The 19,383-nt window shown below is 44.9% G+C and overlaps 1 protein-coding gene across 1 annotated transcript in view; it reads left to right on the forward strand.

Moving 5' to 3' along the window:
* The window catches only part of ptprdb (protein tyrosine phosphatase receptor type Db), a 79,523-nt gene that overhangs the window by 29,755 nt on the left and 30,385 nt on the right, over positions 1–19,383 (forward strand). The window contains exons 6-8 of the mRNA XM_047044443.1: positions 9,678–9,828; positions 16,948–17,093; positions 17,942–18,083. Coding sequence (XP_046900399.1) covers positions 9,744–9,828; positions 16,948–17,093; positions 17,942–18,083 — 373 coding nt within the window. The 5' untranslated portion in view covers positions 9,678–9,743. The remainder of the gene's footprint in view (positions 1–9,677; positions 9,829–16,947; positions 17,094–17,941; positions 18,084–19,383) is intronic.

The following is a 19,383-nucleotide window of genomic DNA, read 5'->3' on the forward strand; positions in this document are numbered from 1 at the left end:
AGAGTCTAAGAGAAATCCATTACGTCCACCTCTTCCCCTCATATCCTCCTCCCTTCCTCTCCTCCTCCCTTCCTCCCCCTCCTCTTCCTCCTCCTGTTTAAGAAGCCGAAAGGCAGGGGGGGCTCTCTGAAATAACAAGGTTACTTTTGTTTTGAGTCTTCTAAAGTTACAGAGCCGTCTTTCCTGTCTCTATCTCTCTGTCTATACCTCTCTTACCATCTGTCTTTCTATCTCTATTAATCCCTCTCTTTCACTCTCTCTTTACCTCTATTACTAGTTGTTTCTCTGCCCCCAGATCTTCCTGTCACAGTCTCTTGTCTCTCTTCCTTTTTCTCTGCCCCCACCCCTTCCCTCTCTCTCTTGGCATCAGCGTCGATAAACCAATGAGATGCTCAGTTAGGTATCCAGTGTTTCAAGCCCACATTCGTACAGTACTATTGATATAACACAACACTGCGCAGTGTTACCACAATGCAGAAGCCTTGTCACAGTAGAAGCGCTCGACAATGCAGCAAGTAAACGTTAATCTAGAATCTAGAAATTAGGCGTGAAGTTCTATTAACATTCTATACTTGTGAGAAGAAGTGAAGGGGAACAGGATGAGTTATTTCTAAGCATTATTGGTGAGGTCGAACTTCTCCACTAGGTCATCTCTCTAGCATCTTTTGTTTCTCTGTGAGCGTGTGTGTGTGTAGAACATTTAAATGTTTCCTAGATAGCCACGGTGCCACAGCCTTGTCTTTTCTCCCTCAGTCTAGTGTACTCACACCTACTTTTCATATTCAGCCGGTTGATAATGTCTCTCTGTCTCTCTTTCTGTATCTCTCTCTTTTTCTCTCTGTCTGTCTCTCTTTCTGTATCTCTCTCTGTCTCTCTCTCTCTCTGATGTGTCTCATATAGACACGTGATGTAGTGAGGAGAGACTCTTCCCAAAGCCTTGTTCTAATCAGGGAGGTCTCTCTCTCCATCTGTTCATCACTTTCACCCCCCTGACCCAAAAGCGCCTGCCTCTCCCTCATGTGTGTGTGAATGTGTGTGTGTGTGTGTGTATACATATGTTTGAGTGTGAATGTGTGTGTGTGTGTGTGTGTGCGTGTGTCCCAGTCTTTTCCTTTTAGACAGACAAGCCTGTGTGATGGATTTGTGTCACCATGTAACACAAACTCACACACACAAACACAGACGTACCCACTCACAGACACACACATTGGACTGGCAGGCCAGACTGGTTTCAACCTGGTGAATCAGCATATCAACTAGGAAACGTCAAATGAGATTATAATCCTAGTCTTTGTGTAATAATCTTAAAGAGTGCGTGTATTTGTGTGAGATCTATCAGACATTGGTCAGTAAGCGTATGCTGCCTGCTAGTCCAGATGAGATATGACAATCACTGAAATGAGGTCTGAATTCCACATTCATTTCCTATTGAGCTTTAGGATTGAGTCAGACTCTGCTTTTGGCTTCTAGGCCTTTCTCTCCTCTTCCCCCCCTCTTTCTCTTCCTCTATTTCTGTTACGTACACACACATACTACCTTTTTTCAGTTTCTGTCCCTGTGTGTATACAAATTAAACTGCTTGGCAACGCAACTCCCTTCATAGGCTATTTAACAGTGTTTCCAGGGTTGGAGCCTAGCCAATGAAATGGTGGCTTACTGGAGAGTCCCGCCTGGCATTGATTTGGACCAATCCACTGAGGATACACAGTAGCTCTGCCAAGGAAGATGGACCGTGGCTGGAGTTGTGCGTGTGTGTGCATGTTTCTGAATGTGTTTGTGTGTGTGTGTGTGTTCAAGCACAATCATTTGAAAAAGTACTGCTTGGATGACATGCAAGAAAGAATGCTGTGCAGAACTATACTGTGTAGTCTGCCCTTTGGATGTGTGTATGTGTTCTTTTATAGTTCAAGCATCTCAGGAATGACTTTCACAAAGCAAACATAATCCATATAAGGATCAAGCACATTCATTCATAGACGTGTTCAATTAGAGTTTCCTTTTTTAAAGTGCAGTATTTAGCCCCCCGAGGCAAAGTCTGCGGAAAGAAAACAGTCACATACGCAAGCCCACACGTTCACATTATACCACAGAAGCACACACACACACACATATGTGAAGGCACTACACAAACACAGGACACAGACACGTGGAAAACGCACATGCACACATACGGCATTGTGAGCATGTCTGTTTACGAAGACAAACAGGTGACAAACGAGGCTCTTCACATGGCATATTAGACCTTGTGTCCTCTTCCCAGACGACAGGCAGACCGGATCCCCTCCCCCCCTCTTTTCATCCCTCTCTCTTTTCTCCCGTCGCTTCAATATCTTGACAAGGGCAACTTCCACGTCCTCTCATACACATGCTTCTATCCATCACAAACGATGCCTCAGATGAAGCCAGCTTTGTGATTTATCTGGCTTTAGTACGACCGCCAGGACACCTGCAGAAGTAACAAAAGCACCCTTTTAATGAAACGCGTTCTGAAATACCAATATTCTTATACAGCATCAACGAGCAATGAGCTATCAATCATGTCCAGTCTTATTCATATTGTCAGCACAGTTCATGTGTTGGCTGAAAGATTAATTTGACAAAGGTTCTGCACATGATGTAGTTTTATTTAAGTGTTTAACATTACCAGTAGTTTATAGCTAATTTCGATTGGGCTTGTGCTTCAGATAAATGAGACACTTTGCTGATTCAGAGTAGGCTGCAGTTTAGTTATTTTCTATCAAGCGTTGCAGATTAACGTTGCATGGTTTCCCTTAATCTCCATATCAGTCTTAATCTCAAGAATGTTACTGTTTTATTCATCCCAGATTACGGTCAGTGTTGTATTGTCGTATTTACTTCAGATTGAGGATGTTGTGCTGTTGTATTGGATGCTGGTGTCCTCAAATGTTCCCTCCCATGACCGCCGAGACTGTTGTCCAATGGGAGGAAGGACTGACCGGTGACATCATTAGTGAATACGCATTGGCCACATCTATCATCCTCATACCCAGTGTGTGTAACAATTGTACTGAATAGACTTGGTTTTCCACCTGGGACCACTCACACAACACACACATACATACACTAGCTTTTTGTCGGTCTATTTCTCTCCCTTTTTCTTTTGCTCCCCCCTCTCTTCCGGGCTTTTCAAAAGCCATCTTTGACAGAAGTGACAGACTTGTGTCAGACAGGAGTCATGCTCTCACCTGTCACTATGATACAGTCACTTAGCAGATGGCAGCTACCCACAGGGAATCGAACCAGCAACCCAAACTAGCCAGACTTCAAAAAGTAGGGCAAACTTCTAACGGCGGATGGACACACACAGACGGCCACACATACACACACACACACCGACTTCCGCTCTGACATCATCACGGTCGGAAGCCCCCAGCACCGGGGAGAGCAAGGTTGTATGATGTGATTCACCGTGACAACCATGGGCCATTTGGGGGCCTGGTTTCCAAGGCAACTGCTGTCACAACGTTCTCCTGCGCCGTGGACGGGCCCCCGCATTCGAGGCATCCATTTTTAATCGGTGGTGTACTTAGTGCCCTGCTCGTCCTGCCTTCTCCCCTCTCTGAGACAAGCACTCGTAGAAAAAGCCCCTATCATTTATTTATGACCTCCAACTCTTAATTATTGAGCTTCAGGGGATATGGGTTCTCTCTCTCTCCTTTCCTCTTTGCTTCCCCCCCCCCCTCCTTTCCTTCCCTCTCTCTTTCTCTTTTTCCCCACGCTCATTGCCTTCTCTTGCATTTTCTCACGATACGTTCCTCTTCCACCCCTTTTCTTCTGTATTCTCTTTTTGCTTTGTCTCCCTCCTGCTTCTCCCTCCCTCCCTTTCTCTCTCTCTTTCTCAACCTTTCTCTCTCTCTTTCTCTACCTTTCTCTCTCTGGGGATCCTGTGGAATACTCAAACCAGCATTCATGACATATACAGTCTCATGGTGATTTGTCCCCTCACGCCCTCTGTTTGACTTCACTTTCATGCACTTTTCTGCATAGAAACATGTAGAAGCCCATGTCACTTTCACAATCTGGCACAGTGTCACCCTAGGGCGTTTGTTGTTGTTGCGTGTGTCAGAACACACTCACACGCCGTTGGAAGAGTCAGAGTTGCCGCACACACAGTGTTCGCGCCCTCCCTCCCTATCGATCAGACATCGACCAGCAGATGAAAGAGAGACGCGACTCCATCCGTGATCGTGCGTGACATCTGAGACAATTGATCAGGTCTGTATTTCTGTACCCCCTCTCCTGCTGGACCCGCCATGACCTTCAACTGGACTACAGACGTGAGCCACAGGCTCCAGTGTTCATTCACATGCACGGAAGACACCATCTCAGAAAGCATTGGTCCAAATAACACGCTCTGAATTCATGTATTCTTGGATTTATCTGGACTCCATCTCAACCTTTATCTGACCTTCTGTAGTCGTGTCATGAGTCCGCCATGTGTGAACATCCACGATGGGTGAACGTGGGACATCTAGGACCACAACAACCGTCCAGAGGCAGATGACTGCCCGTTGCATTCAAAACCACGCTCTGTAGCGACCCAGGGAGTGAAATCCATCATTGTGTCAGAAAAGAAGTGGAAAATATGCTGATTGCGAAACAGAGCGTCCATCTCTGGACCGGTGGCACACCACAGTATGACCACAGTATGCAGTTTATGGAGCCAATCCGGGTTCATGAACTACAGAGTGGTTTGATTCGCAACAAGGGTGACTTAGAAAGCACAGGATGTTCACTCAGTCTGCTTCAATGAGGAAGTAGGGTCAATAACTTGTGTGTGTGTGTGCTTTCATGTGTATATGTATGGGAATGCATGTGTGTGTGCGTGTGGGTGTGTAATGGTTATCAGGCCAACAGCACATTAGAGTGCCGACACAGAAAGGCCAATACTGACTAATGCATACGACTACATAATAGACTATTGACAAGAATTGACATAACAGGGTGCATATGAATAGAAAAATGTATCAAATCTATCAAGAAATCATTCATTTCATATGAATATTCCCATAAAGATGTGGCCAAGACAGTATATGAAGGTAGAATCAGGCCAGTAAGTGAAGAGTTAGCCTCTAACCTCCTTCTACTTTCTGAAGAACAGATCCTGTTTTTAGTAGATATAACAGATGGTATAATGTGTCTGTGTTATAAAACCCCTCTGTAGGAAAGCACAATCATATGAAAAGGTTGTGTGTTTATGCCAATCAAGGTGGAGTATGAACTGCACAGGCGGAGTAGTCTGCGAGTGTGTGTGTGTGTGTGTGTATGTATATATATACATATAAAGCTCTGGAGACCACTGCAACTTTTTCCTTTCATTTTAAAAAAGGTTGAGAATTTTGAGTGGGGAACAGATGGGGACATTTCCAGTGGCCTCTTATTACATTTTACCCTTCTGTTCCTCACTCAAAATTGTCTTTTTTTTATTGAATGAAAAAGGTGCAGTGGTCTCTCAATGTTTTCCAGAGCTGTATATATTGGCTGTCTTTTATTCTACACTTACAAAGAGAGCAGTATGCCCATCGGTCTATCCATCCATCCACCCATCCTTTAATCCAAACACTAAAACACATTACAAAGAGGACTGAGTCTGACATGCACTTTTCCCTTCAGTTCAGAACCCTCTATTGCTAAAGGCTTGAATAATCGAAATGCCAGAAAGTCACTTAAATGACACACACACAAACAGAAACCTACATTCAACACACATTACTGTAAGACACAAGCAACTAAAACCTGTTGAAGATACATGTTGAATAGTGTTCTGTACTCACACATAATTACACATACACATAATAACACACACAGCTCCTGCTGTTGCTCCACTGCTGGCTGCATGACCCTCTCACTAATGTGACGCTCAATTAATGTTCAATGAATGTTCCATTTAAGGCTGGGTAAATGGGTAATTAAATGTTGTTGATTTCTCCCCTACTAATCCACTCCCCTCCCCACCTCTCTCTCTGTGCTTCCGTCTGTCCCTCTTTCCCCTTCTCTCTATCTCGCCCCTCTCTTTCTCTCCCTTCTTTTACACTCTCTCACACACTCACTCTTTCTTTCCACCCTCTCTTTCGCTCTCTTTTTGTTGTCCCTCACTCCCCAATTCAATCAGACTGTATGGCCTCTTGCCAGGGACCAGCCACAGCCTGGGCTCTCACAGCTGTGTTAGCCCCTCCCAAGCCTGCTCTTACTGGTCCCCCTGTCCAGCCTAGATCGCTGAGGGCTGTCAATAAGACAGAAGCCTTCCTCCCGCACAATGGGTGTATAATTCTGGGTAATGTAAGAATGTATTAATTGAGTATTTCTTCTAAATGGAGGATCAGGATTGATGTTCTTCAAATAGAAGAGCCAGCCATGCTTGAAAGGCTGTCAGAACAGAGTCCTTTACTGTCGGAAATGACTGGTTGTTTGGAGATATTATGGTGAAGGGCAAAGAAAGAGAGAGCAAAGAGAGGGAGGGGAGATGATAGGGTAAAAAAGGGAACATAAAGGCAGGGACTGGAGCCAAGAGAGAGAGAGAGAGAGAGAGAGAGAGAGAGAGAGAGAGAGAGAGAGAGAGAGAGAGAGAGAGAGAGAGAGAGAGAGAGAGAGACAGAGAGAGAGAGAGACAGAGAGAGAGAGAGACAGAGAGAGAGAGAGAGAGAGAGAGAGAGAGAGAGAGAGAGAGAGAGAGAGAGAGAGAGAGAGAGAGAGAGAGACAGGAGGGGAGAGGGAGCAGGATGAGAACACCCAGACAGACTTAAACATCAATCAAGCACATTTTCTTCTCTTCCTCTGAGTCAGTATGGATTTCCTGTTGGGGCTGAGATCTTAAATACCCAGAATGCCGAGGGTGATAATTGGCTAGTGTTTTTGGCGAGAGGCCAGTCAATTTTATCGCATTCATATCATCAATTCTTTGGAAAATTTCCCCAAAACTAGGGAAAAGATAACATTTTAAATTAATTTCTATTTTGGTACTTTGTGATACAGTTTGTGTAACCCCAATGTGCCTGGAAGACTTGATTTCGTTAGTGCTAATTCAAGGAACACACACATGTTCACGCACAAACACGCTGTAGGCAACTATACAAGTGAGTCAGTCTATAGGGAGAGGTAATTAAGACTGCAATCTCTCTTTCTCTCTTAACATGGTGTGTCATCCTATTCTGTCCCCACAGACACTACTGTCAAGTATGCCTGAAAGGATAAACAGTGCCCTTTAAACCATGTATTTTCCTACTGTGTATGCCTACTTGTATTTGCAGTGTGCATGTGTGTGTCCTTTTCACTTTCTCTACTCACAAGGGCACCTTTTGGCAGTAGCCAATCCTCACCCAATCTATGTCTCACAAAAACATCCACCAGCATTAACTTTTCTTTGAGACCTGGACAGTTAGGTTAAACCTTTGTGAGTCATCCTTTACAGGGACAATTCCTCCTTTTTCGCCACTCCCAAATTGATACCCCTGATGGACAGCAAAGTGAGATTTGTATCGGCGGCAGTCTGTGCTAACATTAGTGTTGGTGTCGCTGCGTGGGTTGCCATGACGTTGAACGTTGGTAAACACAAAAACATCGAATTTTTCTGCGACGCTGTCTCCAGTCGTTCTGATTCAGGGGCAAATGGAATAAGTTAATTAGTGTGTCTAATTACATTTGGGTGGCTCAGGCTAGCGTTGGCGTATCAAATGAAGATACTGACTGTTTCTCTACGGGACAGAGTTGCCCTGCAGCTGTGCTTTTTAGGATCTGGGCTCTCTCTCTTTCTTTCTTTCTATCTCTTTTCTCTCTCTCTCCCTCTCTATCCCCTTCTCTTCTCTTTGTAGTGCTCTTTTCTCATCCTCCGCCCACTCCAGTCATCCCTTCACCCATCCTTCCCTCTCCCTCTCTTTATTTCATCCTCACGTCTTCCCGCTTCTCCTCTCTCCTTTTCCGCGGCGTTCGCTCTTCTCCTCCCCGTCTCCTCTGCCTCCCCATCTCGTTCCTCCCATCCTGTCCTCCGTCTCCTTCCCTCCATGCTGTCCTCAGTCCGCTCCCTCCATCCTCCCCTGGTGAAGCGCTCTGTCAGAAGCCATCCCAGAGATAAGTGTGATGGAGGGCTGGAGGGCTGAGCAGTGTGCAGCTGGCTGATAGGGACTCATGGACACGAGTGGCTCAACGTCTGGCTCTGAATCTGCTCAAATGATGTTTCTCTGCCGTGGCACTGTGGGCTGGCTCTTTTCAGATTATAATCTGCTGTGTGTGTGTGTGTGTGTGTGGGGGGGGGGGGTGGGTGTGTGGTCCTCCTTATAATGTCCATGGGATAGACTCCTGCATAATTTAAAGGCACATTTCACAGCCTGTCCTTTTAATTAGGAGGCTAAGATACCAGATATGGGGAGGGAGAAAGAGAGACAGAGAGAGAGAGAGACAGAGACAGAGAGAGAGAGAGAGAGAGAGAGAGAGAGAGAGAGAGAGAGAGAGAGAGAAAGAGAGAGAGAGAGGAGAGAGAAGGAGAGAGAGAGAGAGAGAGAGAGAGAGAGAGAGAGAAGGAGAGAGAAGGAGGACGAAAGAGGAGAGGCCAAGACATAGATTAAAAGAGAAAAGAAACAGAGCCATGCAATACGAGCCACATCGACACACGTACACACACACCATCCAACACTATGTAAGCTCTTCATAGCACCTGTGACATTAGCTAAAAGCTACGTGTCACCACCATAATGCTGTGTCACTGTTCAGGGTTGTCACCTGATGAACTCATGGTCCTATCCAGCTCCCTCTCTGCTCCCTCAGCCTCTTCACAACAGTCCATCGCCAATCTGAGTTAAGGGATAGAACTAGGTTATCCCAAAAAGCAATTGTTTTGGACTAAACTAAGTGAAAAATCCTGTGTGTTTGTGTGTGTGTGTGTGTGTGTGTTGGCAGATTTTGCCTCGGTTGAGCTGGGAGTTCTTTTGTTGTCCCCTCAACCCTCTCCATTTTTCTTTTTGAAGTGGTTGGTTTCATTTGGGGAGCACATAGGCTCGCTCAGAAGGAAGGATTAGGACCAGGCTCTTCTCACTGGTCCTCTTCTGGATAACTATCTAGTCTGTGCTCTCTCACACACACAAGCACACAATCCTGTTTATAATGTAAGAGTATGCAGGTACACATAGACTGGTACACAAATCTAAGCCAAAGGGACTGCATCTACAGTACGAAGCGCATAGATAAAGAAGAATACTCTCTCTTTTTCATTCACTTTCTCACTCCCTCTCTCACTTGGGTATAGATTAAAACATATAATAAGACAGAATATATTGTATATTCTGTAATCATTTTCAAGTTTGCTTTAGATTTCAAGATAGCAGCAATACTGTGGGGATGGGCAAAAATCCAAATGCAATACTGTATTTGTTTGTTTATATCATGTATCTGGCACACACACACACACACACACACACAAACACATGCACGCAAACCGCACGGTGCTAATGAGGTGAAAATAGGAGAGGCAGCTGCACCGCTGGAACAAAGAGCCTGGAGGGAGCCGTGCGTGTGGGCGTGTGTGTGTGTGTGCGTGTGTGTGCGTGTGTGTGCCTAAGTGAGCTTGGTATTTGCTGTCATTATGTGTTCTAGGTACAAATCCACCCAGTTCTGTGTCTCAGGCTAACTTTTCTCGTCTCTTTGTCTCTCTATCACTTTCTCTCCAGGTTGTGAGGGCTCCATCCTGTCATCCTATTGGTCACTGAGGCAGTGAGATCACATGCTGCCACAGCATGCAGGTGCCTACATGTCCCACAATGCACTCTGCCAGTCCAGGCCTGCTCCTCCTCAGCTTCCTCTTCTTCGCTGACGCTGACTGTAAGCCCTCTACCTCTCACCTATTTCTCTCTTTCACATACACACCCACCACTCACACACACATACTGTAAATGCATGCACATCTAGCTATACAAGAACATATATGTCAACCACAAAACATGTTTTGAGAAATGTTGGTCTTAGTAGAGGATTTGTTCCATTCAATGTCATTTGCAGGCGCACAGACACACACAAACCACAGACACACAAACACTCACCCCCATTTCTCTGACGTGGGCAGCAATGATCAGGTTGTTCCAGCCTTTTCATGGTATTGGGGTTTATCTGTGTGTATTGTGTGTATGTGTGTGTGTGTGTGTGTGTCTGTATGTGTGTGATTGTGTGTATGTGTGTGATTGTGTGTATGTTTGTGTGGGAAGTGAGCTTGACGCTGGGCCAGCTGTTTTTGTCCATCCCACTATTACTTGGCATTGGACAACCGTCCAGCATATGGCTAATCAGATCATTTCCCCTGTGTGTGTGTGGGTGTATGTGTGTGTGTGTGTTTGTGTGTGTGTGTGTGTGTGTGTGTGTGTGTGTGTGTGTGTGTGTGTGTGTGTGTGTGTGTGTGTGTGTGTGTGTGTGTGTGTGTGTGTGTGTTAGTGGCACAGAGAGGGATGGCATGTAAAATCATATGCTTCTTTGTCATTTTATGTAGTAGATTGACAGCCAGGATTCCTTTCTGACATCATGGTTACTGAAACAGAATGCACAGAAGCAGAAGGAGAGAGATTGAGAGAGAGAGAGAGAGAGAGAGAGAGAGAGAGAGAGAGAGAGAGAGAGAGAGAGAGAGAGAGAGAGAGAGAGAGAGAGAGAGAGAGAGAGAGAGAGAGAGAAAGAAAGTGAGAGAAATATTCAGTTTTAGGGGATGTCGGAGAGACAAACCAAAACATGTCATCTATTTTTGTTATTGTATTATTTTTGGATAGATATGTTTTTGTTAAGTGTGTGTATTTGAGGTGTATCAGTAGTGTATTGTGAGTTTGAGTGTAGTGTGAAGATGCATAGTGTAGTATCAGTGAAGTATTAGTGTGGTTTCATGTGAAGGAACATACAGTATACTGACTATAGACTCCAAGCTGTGTCTAACGCTGAGTGGATTCAGTGTCTTCTCCATGGCCGGAACACACTAACCCCCACAGACACACAAACACACACAATGTACACGGGATGGTTCTGTATGTAGGCACACACACATTTGCCGGCCTGTGCTCTCTCTCTCTCTCTCTCTCTCTCTCTCTCTCTCTTCCTCTCTACCCCTCCTTCTCTCTCTCTCTCTGTCTCTCTCTCTCCCCCCCCCCTGGGGTCTGACTGTAAAAGGCTCAATCATCCATCAAAACCATACAACCCCCACTTGCCCTATCTTACTTTCCTGCTCTTGCTGTCTTTCTTTCTCTTACTGCGCTTCACCTCTCTGTGGCCCCTTCTGTTCCTCACTCTCTTGTTATTTCACTTTTCAACACTTTGCCCCCATTCTCTCATCTCTGTGTCTCTCACTGCTCCTTTCTGTGTCTGCGCTACATTGGGCAGACTATGATAACTGGAAAGAAAGCAAGAATGGTTGAGTTCAGGTGGTGGGAGATCAGATGTCCCTGTGTGTGTTTCTACACTTTAAGATTATAAAGATGGTTCACCGGAACACACACATATACGTGTTTGTTTTACTAGTCTTGTGTGGACTCACAATTCAGTCCATTTCAAAAATTCCAGTTTTTCCTAACCCGAAGCATAACCTTAACCCCAAAACATATCCTGAACCGTAATCCCCCTAAAATCTAGTAGTAGTAGTAGTACAAAAAACTACATGTGTGTACACCCACTAACTAGAACTTGCTGAGGCAAGCCTTGCAAAAATTGTGCTTTTGGGAGGGTTTTCAACTTGCGTGACTCTGCAGCATATGTGCAATATTCAGGCAGTGTTGGTGTAACAAGGCCTTTAGTAGTCTCTGATGATTGTTTGCATGTGACGGAATGTATTTTTCGTGACTATTTGAAGCATGTGCGCGTGTTTGTTTGAGTATGTGTGCATCGGTGTGTGTGTGGGAGGGGGTTTGTGTGCCTGAACATGTGTGTGACAACTAGCTCCTGGATTAGGAATAATGCTCTGATCCAGGCCAAAGTAGGCCAATGCACCAGTGTCCCCCCATGAGTGGCACCATGTTAACAGCCTGATTCTTTGTGTCACCCACCGTCAGTAGGAATAATATCTGCCAACCTTGCTCAGCTCAAGCTTTTCTACCCAGCGGCCTGGCAAACTGAAGGATAGGCGTGTTCAAGCTTTCACGTGAGAATACTGGACAATGTGAATGTACTTGAAATAGAATGTTCTAATCTCAACTCTACCTTGCATTAAGTCAAATGATGGCCTTCCAAGTGCGCGTGTGTGTGTCTTCCGTTGGCTTTGCGACCCACACGGTCATTGTCGTACACTTTAACACCAAGCAACTTAAAGCAGCAGAGTGTGCCACGCGTCCTCAGGTCTGTGAAGAGCTGATAAGGCTGTGATGGATGGTGGGCAGAAATGTCAGTGTCAGCATATGTCCAGTAAGGACAGGGGCATTTAAAGTGGGGGTCAGACAGATGTGTGGGAGATAGCATGATAGCCTGAAGCCTTCTGAGAACTGGGGGAGTTCGAGGGTGTGTGCGCATGTGTGTACAATGTTAAGAGTGGATCAGAGATTAGAGGGAGCATGGATATTGGATGGTTACATGGATGAGATGGATAGAGGGATTCTGACTTGTAGTCTGAAGATGCAAGTGGGTCAAAGGTTCTCAATTTCCGATCATTCCAAACAAGGCCGTAGGCATGGAGTCAACATTGGGGGGGACGAATATTTTTTTTAATGATTATTTTGGAGAGCATGTGTGGTTGCCTGTCGTAGCATAGCACATTTATAAGTTTATATCAATATATTGGGGGGGACTTTTTGGCCAGATTTGAATATTGGAGGGGGATGTGTCCCCCCCAATATGTATTATGATTACGGCCTTGATTCCAAACATTTTCCCACTGATGGCTATTCCGCAGTTTAGGAATGCCTGTTAATTCCTTCAGAATTGTAAATAAAGGCCTTTAAATTCTGATGCGTTGTGCTCATGACACAGCTAGCAAAATATAATTGTACTTCTTGAATACTTCAATAAGGTTTCCATTGTTAACTATTAATGCTAATCCTAAAGAAGACGGATTGGGTTGGTGATGAGGATTGTAACATTGACCATGTTGATGAGAAAGAGGTTCCGTCTGCCCCCTGTGTGCTCAAGTATCCCATTGTGCCGGAATGCCCGAGAGCAGGGTACAAAGCTATTAGTGTTTAGCATTGATGTGCGTCCATCCGCAAGTAATGGGATCTGACTAGCGTTAGCTTAGCGTTAGCTTAACGATGCATCCATCTGGAAATAACGAGGTCCCGGTTAGCGTTAGCTTAGCTTTAGTTTAGCAGTGCGTCCATCCGCAAGTAATGGGCCCCGACTAGCGCTGAGAAGCACCCACCCTTATTTCTCTTTGGGAAAGCTGTCTCTGACCCATTAAGTAGCGAATCCAGCGGCTAGTCCATGTGTTAGTAATGACCTGAGCATAAAAGGAGGCCTCTATTTGATTCATTCCTCCCTCATGTGTTTCTAACAAATTAACTCTAATTAACTTTGAGCTAGCCAAACCCAGCAGGCTGTGCTAAGGGCAGGGTGAGTGTGCACAGTAATTGGACAAACATCGGTATTGGCGTCGGAAGTAATGCGCATCACATCGCACGTTAGCGGATCATTGGATGCTGGCCGGTGAACTGAAGCTCAAGAAGAGGAAGGATTTACCACTGCAAGCATCCTCCCAGACTAGATACATCTTCATGCTAAATAATGTCATCTGAAACAATTGAAAGCAAAAGTTGAAACATTTTAAAAGCCCAATTCCAAGATTGTAAATCACAGTTCATAGAGGTCAAGATATTGAGATCTTCATAGTCTGGTTGTTGTTATAACCAAATCAGATAATAATCAATGAATGAGTTGATTCATCATTCATAGTCAATGTCATTTCAAACAAAATACTCCTGTTTACGGCAAAAGTTAAAATTCTATGAATTCATTCATGTTTTTTGCCGCTACACTGCGCTTAGTGTTTTTACTTCAGGACAACCCGTTTTAAGTAACGCTGTTTGGAAGCTGCCCATCCTTCTCTGTATCATCACTGCTAGCGAGGCTGGCCAGGGCTCAACACTGGCACTGGGCTCATTTCTCTGGTTGTCCAAAAATCATGACACAAACACACAGATGACACACACACACACACACACACACACACACATACAAAACCCTTCCAATGACACAGACCACACACAGATCAGGAAAAGAATCATCTCCCTTAATTTCTTGTTCCCTGCATCTGCACATGCACACACATTTGTGCATAGACACACACACACATACAAAGAGGTTGGCACAAATACAAGACAAGTGATGCCAACATTCATAATAGTCTTTAGAGCCTCTCTTAAATCTATTAAACACACACACACACACTGATGCACACACACATACATACAGACGCTAACTGAAAGTCTTTAAAGAGGATGTGCCTAGTATTGATCCAACGTTCAGGTTCAGTAGCCATTTATTCTCTCCTACTTTTGAGCAATGATACACTATCCTGACTCTGAGCAGAAATAGACTAGCATCGACTCAACTCTTACACACACACACCTCTCCAAGGATGGCTGTAAGAATGCACTTATGGCCTCCAACCTTAGGTTTTTGAAACTAGCTAGCTTTCAACACTTTACCTTCTGCGTTAACAAAGCTTACACTTTTAACCCAAACTGTGCCCTGGCCTTCTGATATCTTATTGAAGGACCAAACATTGATAGAACACACACACACACCAGTATAAAAGTTTGCCGTCCTCAGAACTCAAAAGTGGTTTGCGACCGTCATCAGGCTGACTTTGTAAGCCACACCATCTGCCATGTAGTTCATACTGTGTGCATTACAACGTCGCACACAGACACACACATACACAAAGATTGGCACACTTTAATTCCATCTAAATCTCTATCTCAGTGGATCTCCACTAATGTTGTATGCTCTCGCTCTCGCCTACTTAATCCACTGTAGCTGGTACTTTATGTGGGTAAGACATGGACCTGAGAGAACGGGGTCTGTTCCTCCAGTAATGGAACATTGTTGTCCTGGGGGAGAAAACTGGAGAGGGGGGAAGGAATGAGCTTAGAAGGGCTTCAACACAGTGAAAGTGTAGTACTGTGTACACACAGTATATACTATTAAACCCACACGAGAGAGAGAGAGAGAGAGAGAGAGAGAGAGAGAGAGAGAAAGAAAGAAAGAAAGAAAGAAAGAAAGAAAGAAAGAAAGAAAGAAAGAAAGAAAGAAAGAAAGAAAAAAAAGAAAAAAAAAGAGAGTGACAAAAGAGATAAAGAGAAGGAAGCACCTGAAAGGTGAAGAGAGACAGATTGGATAAGAAAGAGACGTAGATTGGTCACAATGGTGAGTGAAGTTGATTTAAAGGAATAGTTTAGAAAGAAGGAAGAGAAAGAAATTGGGAGATGGATGGCAAGAGAGAGAGGTAATATCCATGTAGCCATTTTAGCTTGGCACCACCAGCATTACACTTTTCATTTGTTTTGTGGGTGAGAGATTAACTAGAGGATTAAGGCAGCGATTCCCTCTCCTCATTCTCTCTATCTCTCTCTCCCACCCACATCGCCCTTGCTGCTGGTTCATGTAGAGGAGGGCCTTCCAGGAGCATATGAGAGTCAGAGCAGGTGAGGTGAGAGGGCAGCTGGGTGCCCTCTGTGCATGTTAGGTACCATTTCCTCTTGGTCCTCACCCTCCTTCTCTCTCTCTTTCTCTACTTCCTCTTTCTCTCTGCTCCCCTTCTCTCTCACCAAACATCTGATTCTCTTTCTTCCTCTGTCTGTGTCTCTCTCTTTTTCTCTCCCTTTCTCCCTTCCTCCCTCCCTCCTTTAAAAAACGGCAAAAAGCAATTTCTCTCCCTTTGTCGTGGCGGTTGGCGGTAAGCCCCTAAGTAGGGATTTTCTCGTCGGGCCGGAATGCCATTAGCCAAGCTCTCGGTGACGTTCCGTGACTGACGTGCAGAATCTTTTGATGTCATGATTTTACAATCCTGCCGTGGAGCCGGTTATGATATTGATGGCGTTGGTAGAACCCGGGGCTTTAGTGCTCATGTCAGGAGTAATACTTCATAAATCCTTTATGGTGGAGAGAGAGAGAAGGAGGGAGGGAGAACGAGATAGAGAATATTAAGCTCCTTTGCTGATATGAGTACAGAAAGGAAACATGATGGAACACAGTCCCACATGTACATCTAAATAAGCCACACACACACACATGCATGCCCACATGCATACAAACACACACACGTTAACACGCTCATGGGAAAAGTTTGGGGAAATGCCACCACAAGTTCAAACCTACAAATGTTCTTCCTCAGTCTCTCTTCCTCTCTACCTCTATTCTCATACACAAACACACACATTCACACGTACAGTACAGACACCCCTCTCTCTGTCTTTCTCTCTCTCTTGATGTCCTGCTCTCCTTTTTTCTTTGTTCACTCACACACATCATAAAGCATGCACCTCTCACAAATGGGGATTTCATACAGCCCGAATCATATCGGATTTAAACAGTATATGTGAAAACCTTTCGTTCAGAGATTACTTTCTGACTCCTTAATCAAGATGAGATAAGCAGTATTCTATCACAGCAGGATGCACGTGTGGCTGCCTCTGTGGAAGGAAAGACTTTGGCACAACACTCACGTCCTCTTGTAATCACGCCTAGTCACAGTACACAGACACGCACGCCCTGTCTGTCTCTTTGGCTGGAAGCGGTTAGGGAATCGGGCTACGAATCAGAAGGTTGCCAGTTCGATTCCCCGCTGTGCAAAATTACGTTGTGTCCTTGGGCAAGGCACTTCACCCTACTTGCCTCGGGGGGAATGCCCCTGTACTTACTGTAAGTCGCTCTGGATAAGAGCATCTGCTAAATGACTAAATGTAAGCGTCTGCTAAATGAACGAGTTACATTGTACACATACACACAATCACACAGATCATGATGTTTGTCACCTCCTTCCCCCAGCACCACCCAGGTTCACCAGAACCCCAGAAGACCAGACGGGGGTGCAGGGTGGGGTGGCCTCGTTTGTCTGCCAGGCCACAGGTGACCCCCAGCCCAAGATCGTCTGGAACAAGAAGGGCAAGAAAGTCAGCAACCAGAGATTTGAGGTGAAGCACCAGTCTGTCTCGTTGATTTCATTGGTTTTAATCTTGCAGATGTAACTATGCTGCAGTCAAGGAACTCAAACTTTATTTTGTAAGTATTTCTCAAAGTATAGCCCAGAATAGATCAGCAAAAGGATCCAACTCTGCAATGACGTCTTCTATGTCTTCTAAAAAAAGTACCTGCAGGCCACAAGCGATGAGACTTGAAATCATAATATGATGCTATCAGCCTATATCATATCTGCTGATAGTATGCTGGCTGGGAAGCAGCTGATATTGCACGAGGCAGCCATATTAGTTTTGAAGGGATCGTGATTTTCATTTAGACTCATCTCCCAGGAGCTTTACCCATGAACACCGAAGGCTCCAATTTTGACCCATGAGAATGGGTGAAAAAACAGCTGCCCCAAGATCAGTGTCATCCTTCAAATAATTCTACTTCCTCTAGAGTTTGGAAAGGTCACTTCCTGCTTGAGATTAAAAACTCCCCAGGGATGTTTGGGTCAGAGTTTATTAGATACACATCTTAAAACTATGGAAACAATTGTGTGGTACTAGTGTATCATTGGTATAGATATTTGTACACAGTTGTCGCATCATAGAGATTGATATTTGAGGACTCAGAGGCCTTTTTGCAGACTCAGTACCGCCAGACACAGACCAGTGCACACATATGGCATACTGATGACAATAAGAATAATAATTTAAATAAAAAACACCTTTTGATTATACAGCACCTTTCTCACACCCAAGGATGTTTTAAAGGGATTTTATAGAGAATTAAGATATAAAATAATGGCGGTTTTTCCTGACCTTTGCCCTCACTGCTACCTGTGTGTCTCCTGTCCCAGGTTATTGACTTTGACGACGGGTCTGGCTCGGTTCTGAGGATCCAGCCCTTACGAACGCCGAGAGACGAAGCCATCTACGAGTGTCACGCGTCCAACACAGTCGGGGAGATCAATGCCTCCACCAGACTCAATGTCCTACGGGGTGGGTGGATACACACACACACACACACACACACATACACACACACATCCAGATCTTACAATGAAGATGTTTCTCTGGGTTAATTCCCTCGTTAAGATCAGCCCCCAGCCTGTGATCAAGCAAGCTCATCTTACCTATGAGTACCCCATCTCCTTATACCAGAGTGACGTTAGCATTAGCTTCAGTCCATTAATAGTAACAGTCGTGTTAGCCTTAGTCTCAGTCCATTAATAGTCACAGTGGTGTTAGCATTAGCTTCAGTCCATTAATAGGGGAGAAATTGATGTTAGCGTTAGCCCTGGTCCTTTAGGATAGAGATGAGTGTTAGCGTTAGCTTGCATCCATTAAGAGACCCAGAGATAAAGGATAAAGTGTGTGTCTCACTCGCCTTAGTGAGTGAACCTTCTGAACTGTGAATAATTACACAGCTTGGCTTGACACGCTCTGGGGGCAAGCAGGCACACATATATACACACACATACATACACACAAACTTTTTTACTCTTATGCCCTCAGCGTTTCTCAATAATTTACAACGTCAGACCACTTTTTTGTATCCTCATTGCATCTCTGGCCCATCTGGAGCTGTCTCACAAACAACTTTTGAGCGTGTATTATTCTGGGTGTGTGTGTATGCATGTGTGTGTGTGTGTGCTTGTGCGGGTGCATGCGTGCAAGCGTGTACGCGTGTCCTTATACTAACTTCACGTTCTATAAACACTGCACAATTATTCACACGGTTAAATTAAAAGCGTTTTTCTTGTACATTTGGGCGTCTTGTAAAGATGAATGTGAGACATTCGACTTCCAATCTCCTCTTGATCTGCAAACACATGCACACATGCAAACACACAGCTCTTTAGCCCAGCCAGAGAGACAGGCTTTATGGAACGATTAGCCTCGTTCCTGGCTCAAAGGGCCCATTATGGAGCTGTGAGAGAAGCCACCTGGGACTGGCTAATTGGCTGTAATTGATTCCCCGTCTAAATGCCAGTCATGTCCTCTCTCCTCCAGCCTCTATAGAGACAGAGAGCCCTGGTGACAGAGCCACTGTGTGCTGCGGAGAATGAATGGGGCTCTTGTTTATCTGCTGAAGGGATGAGTTCAAGTACATGTTTGGGGAGGACTGGGCTCTGAGTCCTCGCCTGTCTCCTGTGGGGATGATGCAGCCTATCATCCTGACAGCAAGACTGGTTGGAAGACAAAGCGATTGCTTATTTTGTGCCATAGGCATGAGCAGGAGTGTTCCAGATCACCTTGACAGTTACACACATTCAGTTTGTAGACAGATTTCACACAT

This window comes from Hypomesus transpacificus, chromosome 22 (genome assembly GCF_021917145.1).
Source record: "Hypomesus transpacificus isolate Combined female chromosome 22, fHypTra1, whole genome shotgun sequence".
Classification (NCBI taxonomy): domain Eukaryota; kingdom Metazoa; phylum Chordata; class Actinopteri; order Osmeriformes; family Osmeridae; genus Hypomesus; species Hypomesus transpacificus.